This window comes from Trachemys scripta, unplaced genomic scaffold (assembly GCF_013100865.1).
Source record: "Trachemys scripta elegans isolate TJP31775 unplaced genomic scaffold, CAS_Tse_1.0 scaffold_100, whole genome shotgun sequence".
In the NCBI taxonomy this organism is placed as follows: domain Eukaryota; kingdom Metazoa; phylum Chordata; order Testudines; family Emydidae; genus Trachemys; species Trachemys scripta.
Window position 1 is genome coordinate 1 of NW_023260474.1, and position 15,971 is coordinate 15,971.

The 15,971-nt window shown below is 64.5% G+C and overlaps 2 protein-coding genes across 3 annotated transcripts; one reads left to right on the forward strand and one right to left on the reverse strand.

Moving 5' to 3' along the window:
- Window positions 1–1,605: 1,605 nt before the first annotated feature.
- On the reverse strand, window positions 1,606–4,957 carry IL11 (interleukin 11; the record flags this gene model as incomplete). The annotated part of the gene is made up of 5 exons (XM_034757321.1): window positions 1,606–2,329; window positions 2,979–3,137; window positions 3,607–3,693; window positions 4,108–4,271; window positions 4,816–4,957. Coding segments are annotated over 5 exons (717 nt in total), but the record flags the coding sequence as incomplete, so codon positions are not given.
- A 3,994-nt stretch (window positions 4,958–8,951) lies between these two features.
- Window positions 8,952–15,630, forward strand: LOC117870231 (C-Jun-amino-terminal kinase-interacting protein 4-like; the record flags this gene model as incomplete). Of its 2 annotated transcripts, none has more annotated exon segments than XM_034757322.1 (13): window positions 8,952–9,025; window positions 9,335–9,431; window positions 9,823–9,946; window positions 10,230–10,311; window positions 10,881–10,981; window positions 11,295–11,346; window positions 11,766–11,918; window positions 13,769–13,820; window positions 13,984–14,114; window positions 14,285–14,338; window positions 14,466–14,600; window positions 15,249–15,378; window positions 15,530–15,630. In XM_034757322.1, coding segments are annotated over 13 exon segments (1,278 nt in total), but the record flags the coding sequence as incomplete, so codon positions are not given.
- Window positions 15,631–15,971: the final 341 nt, after the last annotated feature.

A 15,971-nucleotide genomic window follows, 5' to 3' on the forward strand; every position in this document is an offset into this window, starting at 1 on the left:
GCTCTGGCAACACCTGATCCCTCCCTACTTACCAGGCTGGAACCAGACCCCCAGGTCCAAAGACCCATTAACCTGGCTCTAGATCTGTGGGGCAGGTCCCTAGGGCTGCGGAGCAGGAGTCTGTGTGTGGGGCTGCTCCCCCCCCCTCCCCAATCAAGACACTGGCATTCCTTGTCCATCCATTTAGGTTTTTATTGCAAAACAGCATTTCTTTTCCACGTTCTTTTTCTTTTTAAAGCCTTTTAAAAAAGGAATAAATCGCTGGCTCAATAAATAAAATGAACGTGACCCAAATAATAATAATAATAATTAATAATAATAATTAGCAAAACAACCTGATGTTGGCATAGATAATAAATTAAATAATTTAAAACAGCCTTGTCCAATGGATTTATAAATACTGAGAGGGGGGAGTGACCCAAAGCAAGGGCATAAATACAGAGATGGGGGCAGTTATACGGAAATACAGCCCAGCTGTGGATCTGGGATGGTAGGGGGCAAAAAGCCCCTAGGAGAATTTTGTGTCTGGGCAGTGCCCGACGGGGNGGGCCCTGATCTTGGCGACTCTGTGTCTGGGCAGCGCCCGGCCTGACGGGACCCCAATCTCTGTCAGCCCAATTGCTGTTATAATACATGTCACACAGACTGTCTGCCCAGGGAACTGGGATCAGCCGTAACAATGACGTGGAAATTTCTCCTTGATAAGAGAATCTTGCCGAGTTTCACCACACGCACAGCTTGGCTGGTGCCCCGCAGCTGGGCTTAATTTGTGCCCTGACACCTCTGCGCTGGCAGCCTTGGTGATGAAAGTCAAAAAATTGCCTGAGCCCTGTCACCTCTTTCGTTACAAATTAAGCCCTGCCCCTCAGCCTAAACCATACTTGCAGCACCAGTCCTGGCTCCCAGACCCCCCTCCCCTCCCTGAGCCAGGGAGAGAACCCAGGAGTCCTGGCTCCCAGCCCCCTATGCTCTAAGCACTAGGCCCCACTCTCCACCCAGAGCCGGGGAGAGAACCCAGGAGTCCTGGCTCCCAGCCCCCCCTGCTCTAACCACTAGACCCCACTCCCCTTCCAGAGCCAGGTAGAGAACCCAGGAGTCCTGGCTCCCAGCCCCCCCACCGCTCTAACCACTAGACACCCCCCTCCCCAAGCCAGGGAGAGAACCCAGGAGTCCTGGCTCCCTTCTGCTTTTTTGCCATTAACTCTTCAGGGCCAGCAGCATCTGTGAGTGTGGTGAACTTCCGGAGCAGGGTGCCGCGGGCTTTCCTGGGCCGGCGCAGGCATGAGAGTGGCTCTTGTGCCATCCCCACCCCGGACAGCAATAAATCCCTCCCCCCACCCCATCACGAAATGAAGGATTGACCGTCTGTAATTACAGAGCGGGGGGGGGGGGGGCTGCAGTTCAGAGCGCGGCCATTAGGGGTTACTGCTGCCCTAGGAGGAGAGCAAATGGAAGGCCTAGGACGGAGAGGAGAAAGGAGGATGAAAGAAGGGGATGAAGAAAGAAAGGGGGAAAGGATGGGAAAATCAGAGGGTATAGAGAAGAAAGAACAAAAGAGACTGGAAGAAGAAAGAAGGAACAAAAGCGCGAAAGGCGAAAGAGAGAATGAGAAAGAAGGAATGACAGAAGGGGGAAGAAGGAGGCGGTTGGCGTGATGGAAAGGGGGGGGGAAGCGGACAGAGGAGGGTCCCACAGGAGGGGGCTGGGACACCCCAAGTGCGGGAGGGGTAGGGGTGAAATGCAGGGGGAGGGGGCGTGAGACTCTCCTCCTCTAGCTCCGCTTCTCCATTCCCTCGCTCCAAGGGCCTTCGTACCCCCGCCCCTCGGGTTTGGGGAGGGGGGGAATCGTTACAAGAAATGAATACAAACAAAGAAAAATGCTAACAAGCCCCCCTCCCCCCATCTCCTACCGTAAATAAATAAATAAATAGCGCGTTGATAAATAAGAGGTTGCTACATCGGGGGGCGTGGGCTAGCCACCAAGCACCCCCTGTTGGTGTGGGAGGGCCCTGGGGGTGCCATGGGTGGAGTCAGGGTCCCTGCACCCCCTGTTGGTGTAGGGGGCCCTGGGGAGCCACGGCTGGGGGCAGGGTCCCTGTGCCCTGGAATGCTGGATGGAGGACCCCAGGTGGCCCCGGGGCAGGGCCCCCCACCGCACTGGTCGTCACAGCTTGTTACGGATCAGAACCAGGGCGCGGGCGGCCCAGTCCAGGTAGAGGTGCAGGCTGTGGAAGAGGGCGTGGCCGGCCTGCACCACTGCCCAGTGGGTGCCGTGCGAGGGCAGCACGGGCAGCGGGTCGCTGGGCCGGGGCAGGTTCAGCCTGGACATCTGGGGGAGAGAGAGAGAGGGAGAGTGAGTGTGTGTGTGCCCAGCCCCCTGCTGGTGTGTATGTGTGTGTATCTCCAGCGCTGCCCCCTGCTGGTGTGTGTGTGCTCCCAGCCCTGCCCCCTACTGGTGTGTGTGTGTGTGTGTATGTGTGTGTGCCCGCCCAGCCCTGCCCCCTGTTGATGTGTGTATATGTGTGTGTGTCTCCAGCGCTGCCCCCTGCTGGTGTGTGTGTGTGTGTGTGCCCAGTCCTGCCCCCTGCTGGTGTGTGTGTGTGTCTCCAGCGCTGCCCCCTGCTGGTGTGAGTGTGTGTGACCAGTCCTGCCCCCTGCTGGTGTGTGTGTGTGTGTGCCCAGCGCTGTCCCCTGCTGGTGTGTGTGTGTGTGTGCCCAGTCCTGCCCCCTGCTGGTGTGTGTGTGTGTGTGTCCAGCACTGGCCCCACCCTCCAGCCCAGGAGCCTCTCAGACCCCACCCCTTGTCCCCAGCCCTGCCCCATCCCAGGTACCTCAACCCCCACCCCTGATGCTAGGTGTATTCAGGCACTACCTCCAGGTGCCGTTCCCCCCCCCCATACCAGGTGCCCCAAGCTCCACCCCCCAGGCCAGGTGTGTCACCTCAAGCCCCGCCCCTTTCCCCAGGCCCCGCCCCGTACCAGGTGTTCCAGGCGCTTGACCAGGCGCTCCAGCCGGGCGTGCAGGGCTCCCAAGTCCGGCTCCAGGGGCCGCAGCACCGACCCCGCCCGGCGCAGCCACTCCAGGTGCTTCTGGTAGTTCTGCAGGTCCGCGCTGAGCCGTGCCAGGCCCCCGGGCACCTGGGGCAAAGAGGGGGTTACCCACGGCCACGGAACCCCCACAGCAGGGAGCCCCCTGGGCCTGCCCTGAAGATCTGCCAGGACCCCCCCCCCAGCACCTGCTGGGATCCCCCTAGACATGAGCCCCCCCCCCACTACACCCACCAGGATCCCCTTCAATCAGTGGCTGAGGCCCCAGGAGGAGAGGGGGGGTGAAACGCAGACGACCACTAGGGGCACTGCAGCCCCACTACACGGCCAAGCATCTTCCCCTCCAGTCCTGGCGGGAGTGGGGCCAGAGGGGTGGGGGGGCCTCAGCCCCTCTGTATATAGACAGGAAGGGATGTAAGCTGAGGATAGAACCCAGGCGTCCTGGCTCCAAGCCCCCCAACCACTAGACCCCCCCTCCCCTCCCAGATCTGGGATAGAACCCAGGAGTTCGGGCTCCCAGCCCCCCCACCCCCCTCCCCTGCAGGGTGGACCCCCTCACCTGGATGTTGGCCAGCTCCACAGCGCTCATGGACAGCACGGGCAGCGTGTCCATCTTGTGCTCCCCCTCGGCTGGGTACCGGGATTTCTGGGGGAGGAAGGAAGGGATCAGATCTGGTGCAGCCCAGTCCACCCAGCCCCCTCCCCTGTGTATTCTCACCACACCTCCCCCTGACACCAGTCCCATAGATGTAAAGGAGATGGGGGGGCAATACCAGGCTAGATGGGTCTGGGGGGCAGGAGGGGGCGGGATACCAGGGTAGATGGGCCCAGAGTCTCATCTGGGGGTGAAGGAGGGATGCTGGGTAGCTGGCCTCAGGGTCTGACGCGGAGGGCGGGGGGTGGGGTTCTGGGGTAGCTGGGCCCAGGGGGCGGAGGAGGAATGCCGGGGGTCTGATCCGGGGGGTAGCTGGGCCCAGTGTCTGATCCCAGGGCCAGAGGGGCAGGTACCGGGGTAGCTGGGCCCGGGGGCTGGGGGGGGGGGGTCGGGTACCAGACGTACGAAGTGATGGAACAGGTGTTTGGTGTCACTCAGCAGGTTCTTGGCCAGGCTGATGATGGAGTCGAAGTCGGCCCGGGGGTCTGAGGGCTTCAGGCGGGGGGCAGGGAGCCCCTGCAGCCCCTCGCACAAACTCAGTAGCGCCACCAGCAGCCGGCACACACTGCCTGTGGGGGGAGAGAGAGAGGGGCTGAGAGCAGGGGCTGGGAGCCAGGACTCCTGGGTTCTCTCCCTGGCTCTGGGAGGAGAGTAGGGTCTAGTGGTTAGAGAAGTGGGGGATGGGAGCCAGGGCTCCTGGGTTCTCTCCCTGGCCAGCTATTAGCGCAGCTAACACATTTATGGTGGCTAAACCCCCGCCCCCCCCCTCCGCCATCCCAGCCATGCCCCCTGCTGTGCTGCCCCTTGCTGGCCGTGCACATTGGCTCTGGGGTGGGGTGCCCTGCTGGACCCCACACACTGCGCCCCCCTTCCCCGGGGGCCGCTGGTTCTCCTCCAGAGGGGGCTGGCCGCATTCCTGGGGCCAGACAGGCCGGCCGGATTCCGCGCATTCCCGCCGGCCAGGGCCAGCCCATCGCCCACGGCTTCCGGCCCTCGCCTCCCAGCCGGGCCCGCTCCCTCCGCCTCCGGCCTCCACTCCTCGCTCTGCCCCTTTCCTCAGGTTCTCTCCCTGTCGCTGTTCCTCCTTCACCCCTCTCGCTTCCTCCCGCTCACCCTCTGTCTCCACCGAGTGCGGACTCGGCCCCCGGGCCCGTGAAGGGTGGGTTCCTTTCACGGGAACAGGGTGGCGCTGGCATGTGCCTAAGCCAGGCTTGGCTGGATTTGTGTCCTTGCTTTCTGGGCGGACGGGGTCGATTTGTCCCCGTTATGGGCTGTCAGAGGGATAAAGGTCACGGCTCGCTCTCGCCCTCTCCCCGTTTTCCCAGGGCCTCACTGGCCAGCGGTGGCTGGCTGGCAGGCGAGGTGGCTGGCAGGCTGGCGGGGATTCTCCGGCCCTGACGCGCAGCTGGCAGGGGCTGCCGGAGAAGCCGGCTCAGCTGTGGTCGGAGAGCTGCCTTTATCTCCCGTCTATCTCCTGCCTCCTTCCCTGGCCGCTTCCTGTCTGCTCCTTCCCTCAGCCAGAAGGAATCTGGGCCCTTCCCTTGCACTATGAAGCTGGGCACGGAGGAGACCCTACAATAATCAATTGGATTACAAGAGACCCTACAATAACCAACCAGGCTGTGTGTACAGGAGACCCTACAACAACAAACCAGCAGGCACTCATGGCAGACCCTACAATAACAAACCAATCTGTGTGGACAGGAGACCCTACAATAACAAACCAGTGTGTATTCATGGCAGACTGTACAATAAGAAACCAGTCTGTGTTTACAGGCGACTCTACAATAATCAACCAGTGTGCGCTTACAAGAGACCCTACAATAGCAAACCAGTCAGTGTTTATGAGACATCCTACAATAAGAAACCAGTGTGTATTCATGGCAGACCTTACAATAACAAACCAATTAGTGTTTACGGGAGACCCTACAATAACAAACCAATCTGTGTGTACAGGAGACCCTACAATAACAAACCAGTGTGTATTCATGGCAGACCCTACAACAATAAACTAGTCTGCTTTTACAGAAGACCCTAAAGTAACAAACTGGTGTGCGCTTATGAGAGACCCACGATAACAAGCTGGCGTGCCTTCATGAGAGACCCTACAATAACAAATCAGCACGCACAGCCCTGGAGTTCACCAGAGTCCCGCCAAGCCTCACCCATGCCAGTTTGTTATTGTAGGGTCTCCCTGGGGAGGGGCTGTTATGATAGGGTCTTATGTCCAGTTTACTCTGGACTCCTCCACCATTTCCAAACCCAACCTGGCCACCCCCTAACACCACCACCACACACCACACACACACACCACACCACACCACATCCTGCTTGGTGTAACCAAGAGACACTTGGGAGTCCACCAGCCCAGAGCTGGGCGTGTTAGCACAGAGGCCCCGACACTGGGGAGCAGGAGGACGGGCTGGGGGGGGGGGAGGTAGTCCCGGCCTATAGAGGAGCAGAAGGGCCAAGAACAACCCCTCGACCCCCTCCCCGAACCCCCAGCTGTACTGGGAGGGGCAAAACCCAAGTTCCCAAGGGGGCACGAAGGGGTTAAAGTCCCCCCCAGCCATAACTGCTCCAGGCTGGGGTTAATGGGGATAACCCCCTTGTGTGCCCCTCCTCCATGCAGACCCCACAGCTGGGCTATTCTCCTCCCCTCCCCCTCAAACTTCCCTATGCTGGGATCCCCCATGTGACGAAGTGGGGGGTTTTCTTGTCTCACTGAAGGGGGTTTCCCCCACGAGCCGCACAGGGCTAAGAGTGGGCACGACCTGTGAGTCCATGACACCCCATCTCCCCCCCTCTCCCCCCAGCCAGCCAGTCCCTGCCCTGGGGCCAGATGGGAGCTGGCGCCTCCTAGAGGGGACAGGCCCCGGGCCCCATTTCCCACCCCCTGCGCCAGCCAGTCCCTGCCCTGGGGCCAGATGGGAGCTGGTGCCCCCTAGAGGGGACAGGCCCCGAGCCCCATTCCCCACCCCCTGCGCCAGCCAGTCCCTGCCCTGGGGCCAGATGGGAGCTGGCGCCCCCTAGAGGGGAAAGGCCCCGAGCCCCATTCCCTGCCCCCTGAGCCAGCCAGTCCTGAGTCCCTGCCCGGAGCCAGAGCAAATCCGGTCAATGTCCCTTGCAGCCGAGCCCCCAGTTCTCCCCCCGCCCCGCCATGTCCCGCCTGGAGCCTGGGGGGCTGGTTTAGGTCCCTGCTTTGCTCTTCCAGCTACCTAAACCCTCTGTCTCCCACGACCTCCGGAAAGCAGCATCGGGGGTCTGAACCCGGCCAGGGGCAGGAGGAGGATGGCATCCTCCTCCTGCCCCTGGCCGGGTTGGATGGGGAGGGGGGATGGGGGCAGGAAAAGGAGGAGGTGGGGAATGGGGGTAGAGGGAGGAGGAGGTGCGGCATGGGGGAAGGGGGAGGAAAAGGAAGGGGGGATGGGGCAGGGGGAGGACAGGGGGAGGGTGGGGAAGGGGAGATGGGGACAGGGGGAGGATGGGGGTGGGGAAGAGGGAATGGGGGCAGGGGGAGGAGGAGGTGGGGCGGGGGGCAGGAGGAGAATGGGGAGGGGGCAGGGGGAGGATGGGGAGGGGGGCATTTCACAGCAAAGGCCAATGGAAGTGGCTCAGAAACACACACAGCAGCATGTCTGGGGATAGATAGATAGATACATAGATAGATAGATAGATAGATAGATGGGGGGATGGGGGGATGGGGATAGATAGAGGGGGTGGATGGGGATCGAGAGAAGGATTTACCACTACTATAAATGAGGTAGATCCATCATCCCCCCCCCCATCAATCCCCCCCACCCCTCTACCTGCCGAGCCTCCTGCCCCCACCTGGGAAGCGAGCCGGATGGCTGACCCAAGGGTCACGCCGGGGCCTGCAGCCTGTGATGAGCTCACCCCGGCGCCTGCCGGGACCTGCTCCCCCTGAGTCACCCAGCAGGCCCCAGAATGCCCGGCCCGGCCCGGCCCCGGAGGGAGGGACAGGGTGGGTCTGGGGCTGCCCATGGGTTGCAGAAGGGGAATCCACAGGGACAGGAGAGGAGGGGGTGGGTGTAGGGACAAAAGGGGGAGGGGTGCCTGTAGGATGCAGGGGTGGGTGGCGGAGGGGCATAGTTTGGGGGGAGCCTGGGGGGTGCAGGGGACAGGAGGAGTAAGGTGAGTGGGGGTGGGGGCAGTAGGGAGAGGGTGGGATGCCCCATGGGGTGAGATGGGGCGTGGACAGGAGGTTTGGGTCCTGGGAGTGAAATGCTCATGGGGTGCAGAGTCTGAGAGGGGCAAGTCAGGGGGTGCTGGACTGAACCCCAATCCTGCCCCCCCCGCCACATTTCATTGGCCAGAGAGGAGCTGGGATGGGGGAGGGGGAGATATTGTGAGGTGCAGCGGGGCCTCCCAGCTTGGGTCTCACCCCCCAGCGATTGCACTGGGGGGGGAGCCTGCAGAGAGACCCAGGAACCCAGCAAATGGGGGGAGGGAACAGAATGGAGGGCGCGGGGGGGGGGCTGTTAGGACCTGATGGGGACCCCCTCCCATCAGACTAAGACAGCTGCCACCCAGCAATGCAAGAGTTAATGGCAAGGGGCTTCTGCCCACCACCACCCCAACTTCCAGATACCCCCTCCCCCGTCCTGTGCAAACAACCCTGGGTTCCCCCAATCCTGCCTGCACCCCCCTCACCCCAACCCCCCTGTATCCCCAAATCCCTCCCTGCACCCCCTACCCCCAGGAGCCACCATACAGTCCAGTCCCCCTGTACCTCCACAATCCCCCTGCACCCCCCCAGTCCCCGTGCACCCCTATTATCCAGCATCCTCCTTTACCTCCCAGCTGTATCTGGTGGGTAACCAGCCCCCAGGCCCTGCGCTTTGCTCAGCTTGGATGCTGCTGTCTGTNCCCCCCCCGATGGCCCCCGTAGCCACCCCCTGCTGGCCCCAACACCACAATCCCCACAGCGGCCCCCTGCTGGCCCCATCCCCCATAACCCCACTGGCCCCAGGCCCCATGGACCACCCTTGGCTGCCCCATGCTAGCCCTGCCCCCCATGGACCCCCACTGGCCCTGCCCCCCCCCCCACAGCTTCCCCACACCTGCCCCTGCTGGCCCTTCCAGCCGCCCCCTTCACTGCCCCTCCTGGTGCCCCCTTGTGGCTGGATGTCCACCCTGCGGGACTGGGTCACATTAGGGTCTCTGTGGGGGGGGCCGAGCGTGTTGTCCACGAGGGGCACTAGCCCCCCACACCTTGTCGTTGGCAGATGGTTCAAAGCTACAAGGAGCTGAAGGCCCTGACGGTGCCGCCCCCTGCCCCCCTGGCCCCCCGGTCCAGCAGGTATGAGCCACAGGGGGCGGCAAAGGAGTTGGGGGGGCACCGTGCTGTGAGGGGGGCTCGGCAGGGGGTCGCGGAGAGCTGGTAGGGGTCGTGGGGGAGTGCACTGCCGGGGAGAGTGGGGGACATTGTGTGATGGGAGGGGACTTGGGGGGGGCACTGGGAAGCTGAGGAGGCTCGGCGGGGGGTGCCAAGGTGTGTGGGGAGCTCGGGGGCACCAGGGAGGGGGGGCAGCTTGACCCACGGGGAGGGGGCTCAGGCAGGGAGTAGGGGGGCACCATGGCGAATGTCTGACCTTTGACTTCCCCCCAGCGCTGCGTCAGCCCCCCACCGGCCTCCCCCGTTTCTCCCCAGCACCTCGGATCCCGGCTGCCCCGAGCCCCCGAAGGTGGGTCCCCCCATTTGTGCAGTGAGTTTGCTGAGGGCGAGATGGGCCGCTGGGCTGACCCCTCTACCCCCCAAGGGGGTGTCTATGGGGCAAGGGGGAGCTCGGAGGAGTTCAGAGAAGGGGGCTATGGGGGAGATTCCCCTGGGGGGTACATTTGTGGGGGGGAAGGAGGGGTTGCCCTGGATTAGGGGGGTTCCCCTGGGGAGTACATTGGCAGAGGGGGGAGGGGCTCCCTCATTGTTCATGGGGGGCTGGTGGCTTGGCACCTTTCACTGACTGGGGTGACCTGGCTCCAGGCCTTCTCCCAGGGCAGGGGGAGGGGGGCACCCCAGTATCCATTGGGGGGGGGGAGTCCCTACTCCCTGACTCGGCCTGCCCCTCACCCCGTCTGTGTCTATTTTGGGGGGTGCAGGGCTCTGCGGAGGCTCCGGGCCCAGTCCCGGTGGAGGGGACCCCTGAACCCCAGCAGGACGGGGAGGGGCCCACCAGGAACAGCCACCCACTGGCTCAGGAGCTGCCCCTGCCCACCAGAGACGGTACGGAGCGTGTGTATGTGGGGCACGGTGCCTTTCCCCTCTAGGGGGCGCCGGCTCCCATCTGGTCCAGGTGGGGACTGGCTGGCTCAGGGGGGTGGGGAATAGGGCCTGGGGCCTTTCCCCTCTAGGGGGTCCCAGGGCGGGGACTTGCTGGCTCGGGGGGGCGGGGAATGGAGCCTTTCCCCTCTAGGAAGCATGGGGGGGGAGGGCTGTCTGTCTGGCGGGGGAAGGGGGTAGCCGGCAGATTGGGGAGCCAGCGGTTTCGACTCGTGTCTGTTTCTAGGCTCCCCACAGATTTGCCAGGAGTTGGCCGAGATCTTGAGCTCCACCCCGGAGCTGGACCCCACTCCATATCTGCCAGCCAGGTAAGGGGGCTGCTGTGCCCTGGGGAGGGGGGGCCCCAGAAACTGCCTCCCGCAGTCCCTGTTTCTCTTTGTGAGCCCGACACCGGGGGAGCCCCCGATTCCCAGAACATCCTGTATGCCCGCAATGGCACTCTCGTTCCGGCTGCGACCCCTTTCCAGTGCCAGCCGTCGCCCCATGGCTCCCGTCCGGTGCCCGTCTATCCCTCTCCTGCCCCCCATCCCCCAGGGTGGGAGGCGGCTGGATCGGGCTCGCGGGGCACCGAGCCGTGGGGCTGCAGTGAAGGGGGGAAAGATCCAGCCTGGGGCAGGTCTGGGGGGTTTGGGAATTGGGATCTGGCGTGAGCAGCGTCCGATTCCAGGCTCGGCGTGGCCGGCTCTTATAGCCCATGGCAAACCCCAGCGTGGACGTACCTCCCAGCCAGGCAGGTAAACTGAGGCACTGGCTGTGAGAAATATCCTCCGCTTGCCATGTTCTGGTTCTAATCCGTTCGGCCCCCGGCGCGCTGTCCTCACTGTGGGGAAGATCTGGGGGGGTCCCAGCTCTGACTGGGGGTGTCTCTGCCCCGCAGCCCCCCAACCCCGCAACGTAACATGGAGTCGCTGTTCGCCGAGGTGTCGGGCCTGAGTCTCGAGCTGCTGGGGGATGTGGACGAGGGAGCTGATCTGCAGGGTAAGTTCAACACCCCCCCAGCCTGGGCTGATCCCGGGCCTGGTGCCCACCCCTCCCCGACCTGGTGCCCTCGCCACCCCCTCACCTGCTTCCTGCCCAGCTGGGCATCAGGTCCTGCCCTGCCCCGAGCACTGCCCCCCAAGCTGGGATCTGCCCCCCCACATATCCCCCAGCCCCAGGCCCTGGGCCTCACCCCCAGGATCCATCCCTGGTGCCCCCGTGTGGCAGGGCAAAGGAAGGAGATGGGCCCTGGCGACTGGGGGGTTTGGGGTGGTCAAACCTGCCACCCCACGTTGACTCCACCTGTCTGCAGGTGATGCCGTGCAGACCCTGATTATGGAGAATGCCGAGCTCCGGGATACCAGGTAAGAGTCCCCGTGAACCACCACACCCCAGCCCTGTTAGAGCACCCCCCCACCATGGGGGGACCCAGAGGAAAGCCCCGTCCCTGGGGATCTGAGTGGAGACCCAGCAAACTTGATTCACAGGTGTGGGGAAAGGCCCTGTGCCCCATTCCCCACCCCCCTGAGCCAGCCAGTCCCTGCCCTGGGATCCCCTAGAGGGGAAAGGCCCCAGACCCTATTCCCCGCCCCACTGAGCCAGCCAGTCCCTGCCCTGGGACCGGATGGGAGCCAGCGCCCCCTAGAAGGGAAAGGCCCCCTGCCCCATTCCCTGCCCCCCTGAGCAAGCCAGTCCCTGCCCTGGAGTTGGACAGGAGCCGGCGCCCCCTAGAGGGGAAAGGGAGCGGACGGCCCTGGGCAGATCTCACTGTCGCCCCCCGCAGGCTGGTGCTGGACACTGCACGCCGACACCTCATTGCCCGGGTGGAGGAGCTGACAGGCGAGCGGGAATCGCTGCGGGGGGAGCGGGACGGGGCCACCGAGGCCCTGAGCCGCTGCCAGGGGCGTCTGCGTGAGACCGAGCAGGATTTGAGCAGGTGAGACTGGGGCAGGGGGACACCCCCCCCCCCACCGGGGTGCCCCCTGGCTGGCTCTCTCCGTGCCATGCCAAGCAGGCGACCCCTCCTGGCTCCGTGATCCCCCAGCCACTGGCACGCGGAGACACACCCAGCGAAGCCACTCACGAACAACACACAGGGTCCCCCCCGGCCGTGCAGCCCAGAAACGTCCTGTCTCCCACTGCTCGGTGCCAGCTCATCCATCCGTTCGCCCCTTCGGCCAAGGAAAGCGCCCGTGCGCTGAGCCGATCCCCTCGGCACTGCCAACAAACTCCCCGCGGAGGATAAAACCCTAAAACACGCTTGTGCACGGCAGGCGGCTGGATCGGAGGGGGTACGAGTGGGGGGCGCCGGGCTCTGAGTTGGGTGCGTAAGAGAAGAGGTAAAACCGCAGTCGAAACGTTACCAGGCCGCACAAGAGTCGAATCAAACAGCTTTTCTGGCCGTGAGCAGTTTTCGGTTCTCCGTGCCCAGGCTGAACCCCCCTTGGGCCCCCCCCCCCAGTGTTCTTGTTGCCTTCGGGGGGCAGGAGAGAGGCCCTGGGTTGATGTCACGGTCCCCAATTTATACCCCCCAGGCCAGGGGGAGTCGATTGGTTTTTAGTCAAGGTGCCAAATTTCTTGGTCAAAATCCAGACTCCGGAGAAAATAATAAAACAATAATAATTATCATGATCATGGGAGGGACGTGAACCCCCATTTGGGGAGGCTAGTCCTTAGCCCCACCCCTTCTGCCCGAGGCCCCGCCCCTGTCCCTTCTGCCCCCCTCGCTTGCCGGAGCCCTGAGCCCCCCCACCTCCACAGCAGAACTGCCCCGAGCACTGGCCTGCTCACCCCAGTTCCCCTGAACCCCAGGCTGCTGGCCTCCCCGGTCCAGGCTCCTAGCTCCAGGCCGCCGGGGAAGAGGGAAAGTGAGGGCAGGGCCTCGAGGCAAAGTGGGCGGGGCCACAGCCTGGGTTAAGGGAGGTGTGGCCTCTGCCCTATTCTACCCACTGCCCATGGTCATTATAAAAAGTAAAGCAAAAGCTAAAAAGTAAGGCGTCTAGAGTCCGGATTAGCCCTGCAGCCTCTCGACTGCCCCCGCCCCGACCCGTGGGCGCGGAGAGGTGCCGGCGCAGACGGGGTCGTGGGTTCGACGGGCCCTGCTGTGACGCGGAGGGACGGGCCCGCGGGGAGAGCGGATCGTGGGCCATCAGCCCGTGGCCGGCTAGATCTGTCCTTTGTCGCCAGCAAACCAGGTCTGGGCGTCTCCCAGACTCCCGACGTAATTCAGTGACACACACAGCGAAGTGCTGAATATGCAGGCACAGGGTGTCATTTTGGGGTACAGGGTGTCACGGGACCCCCCCCAAGGACACCGCCTTCGTACATGCCCCCTGGGTCCTGGAGCCTGCAGGCATAGGACCCCCAGCCCAGCCTGGATTGGGGCCCCCTCTCGTCCAAGCCCCCCAACGTCCAGCTGGGGGGGGCTACACACCAGGGTCTGACCCCTCCTGACCCAGGATGGGGGAGTCTGAGTCCTATTACAGGGGGTGATGGGTGCAGGTGGGTTTTGAGGACCGTGTTAGGAGCACCCCAGATCTTGTCCCATTGGCCAAAGCTGGTTCAGGGGCCCTAAAATAATCATAACCCTCCCCCAACCCAGGATGTCGCCCCTGGGCTCCCCACCCCCCAGCTCTGCCACTGCCCTTCACTCCTGACCCGCAGCCCCTGCTAGCCCAGCCCTGGGCTCTCCCCATAGCTCTGCCGGTGCCCCTCGCTCCCGACCTGCAGCCCCGGGCTCCCCTCTCTCAGCTTTTTCAACCGAATTGTTCTTTCCCCTCATTTTAGGATTCGGCAGGAGCTGGAGGAAATCAAGAAGCAAAACAGTGATGATGCTGAGGTACCAGATGGAGGGGAGTGGGGTCTAGTGGTTAGAGGGGAGAGCTGGGAGCCAGGACTCCTGGGTTCTCTCCCCGGCTCTGGGAGGGGAGCGGGGTCTAGCGGCGGGTGGGGGGCTGGGGATTATCAGTGACTCCCTTATCCCGTCCCCTCTCCTGCGGCAGGTGGAGGCCCAGGCCGCGCAGCGGAAGCGATTCACGCGGGCGGAGATGGCGCGGGTGCTGACCGAGCGCAACCTTTACAAGGAGCGGCTGATGGAGCTGCAGGAGGCCGTGAGGCGCACGGAGATGCTCCGGTGAGCGACGCTGACAGACCGGTCCCCTGCTGGGGTGGGGCGGGGGCTGGGCATACGGGGGATCCTTATTTAAACTCCTGTGTACGCCCCTAATGTCAGTCTGGGGCGGTGGGGTCCCCCAGTGCCCCCCCCCCCAGCCCCTGACACACGACTTTATTTCCTCCCTTCAGAGCATCTCGGGAGGTCCAGGCGGCTCAGATGAAGAAATCGTCCTTCTGGAAATTGTACGTCCATGATGCCCCCCCAGCCAGTGCCCCTCCCCCCATCCCCTGCACATCCCCCCCGCTGGGAGAGGCCGGGCCGGGCCGCGGTCTTCGCGGGGTCTCTGAGTTGCTTGTTCTCCCTGCATAGCTTCGACAGGCTCTTCAGCACCAACGACTCCCCTGAGCGGGTCCCGGCGTCGCCCCCGGTGTCTGAGCACCGGGGCAATGGGGGCAGGGCACCCCCTGCTGCGAGGTACCTGCCCCGCCCCGCCTCCCCCGCAGAGTGAGTATGGACGGGCAGCCCCGAGCGCCGGACGGGGGAGATGGGGCCAGGATGGGGGGAGGGGACGGAGGGCGGTGCCCTCTAGCGCCGGGCGGGGGAGATGGGGCTGGGATGGGGGAAGGGGGCGGAGGGCGGTTCTCCCTAGCGCCGGGTGGGGGAGATGGGGCAGGGATGGGGGGAGGGGACGGAGGGCGGTGCCCTCAAGCCCCGGGCGGGGGAGATGGGGCTGGGATGGGGGAAGGGGGCGGAGGGCGGTTCTCCCTAGCGCTGGGTGGGGGAGATGGGGCAGGGATGGCAGGAGGAGGGTGGTTCTCCCTAGCGCCAGGCGCGGGAGATGGGGCCGGGATGGGGGGAAGTAGGCGGAGGGCGGTTCCCCCTAGCACCGGGCGGGGGAGATGGGGCCAGGATGGGGGGAGGGGACGGAGGGCGGTTCTCCCTAGCGCCGGGCGCGGGAGATGGGGCCAGGATGGGGGGAGGTAGGCGGAGGGCGGTTCCCCCTAGCGCCCGGCGGGGGAGATGGGGCCGGGATGGGGGGAGGTAGGCGGAGGGCGGTTCCCCCTAGCGCCAGCGGGGGAGATGAGGCAGGGATGGGGGGAGGGGGCCGGCGGGTGGTGCTGCCCCCTAGTGTCTGTATGTCTCTGTCCCCAGCACGGGGGAGCCCCCCAATCTCTCCCCCCAGCAGCAGAAGCGGGACCTTTACCGCCAGATCCGCTCCCACATCTGGAAGCAGCACGGCCGGGCCCCGGTTCACGGCTGGAGCCCCCCGGCCGTCCCCCAGGTAATTGCCCCCCAGGTCACCGGGAGCCGGAGGGGCGGGGGTGGAGGGGCTGTGATTGGGACGCACCGTCCCTGTAAATCCCCAAGTCGGGACGAGGTTGGGGGGGTCCCTGCCTGCCCCCCCGGCCATGCCCAGGCTCCTCTCGCTGCAGGTTCGGGCGGAGCAGGCGGAGGGCCACGATCTGCCCATGCTGGCACAGCTGCGGCTGCTGGACCAGAAAGATCCCAGCACCAAGGTGAGGTGAGGGGGCGGAGGAGGGGGGGGCTCGGCAGGGGGCGCTGGGCGGCAGGGAGCGGGTGGGGGGCTCAGAGGGGGGTGCTGGGCTGCAGGGAGTGGGATGGGAGCTCGGTGCGGGGCACTAGTCTTCAGGGAGTGGGGTGGGGGCTCGGCGGGGGCCGCTGGGCTGCAGGGGGTGGGGGCTCAGAGGGGGGCACTGGGCTGCAGGGGGCAGGGGGTTCGGTGGGGGATGCTGGGCTGCAGAGAGGGGCGGGGGCTCAGCGGGAGGAGCTGGGCGGCAGGGAGCAGGGTGGGGGCTCGGCGTGGGCCGCTGGGCTGCAGAGAGGGGCGGGGGCTCGGCAGGGGGCACTGGGCGG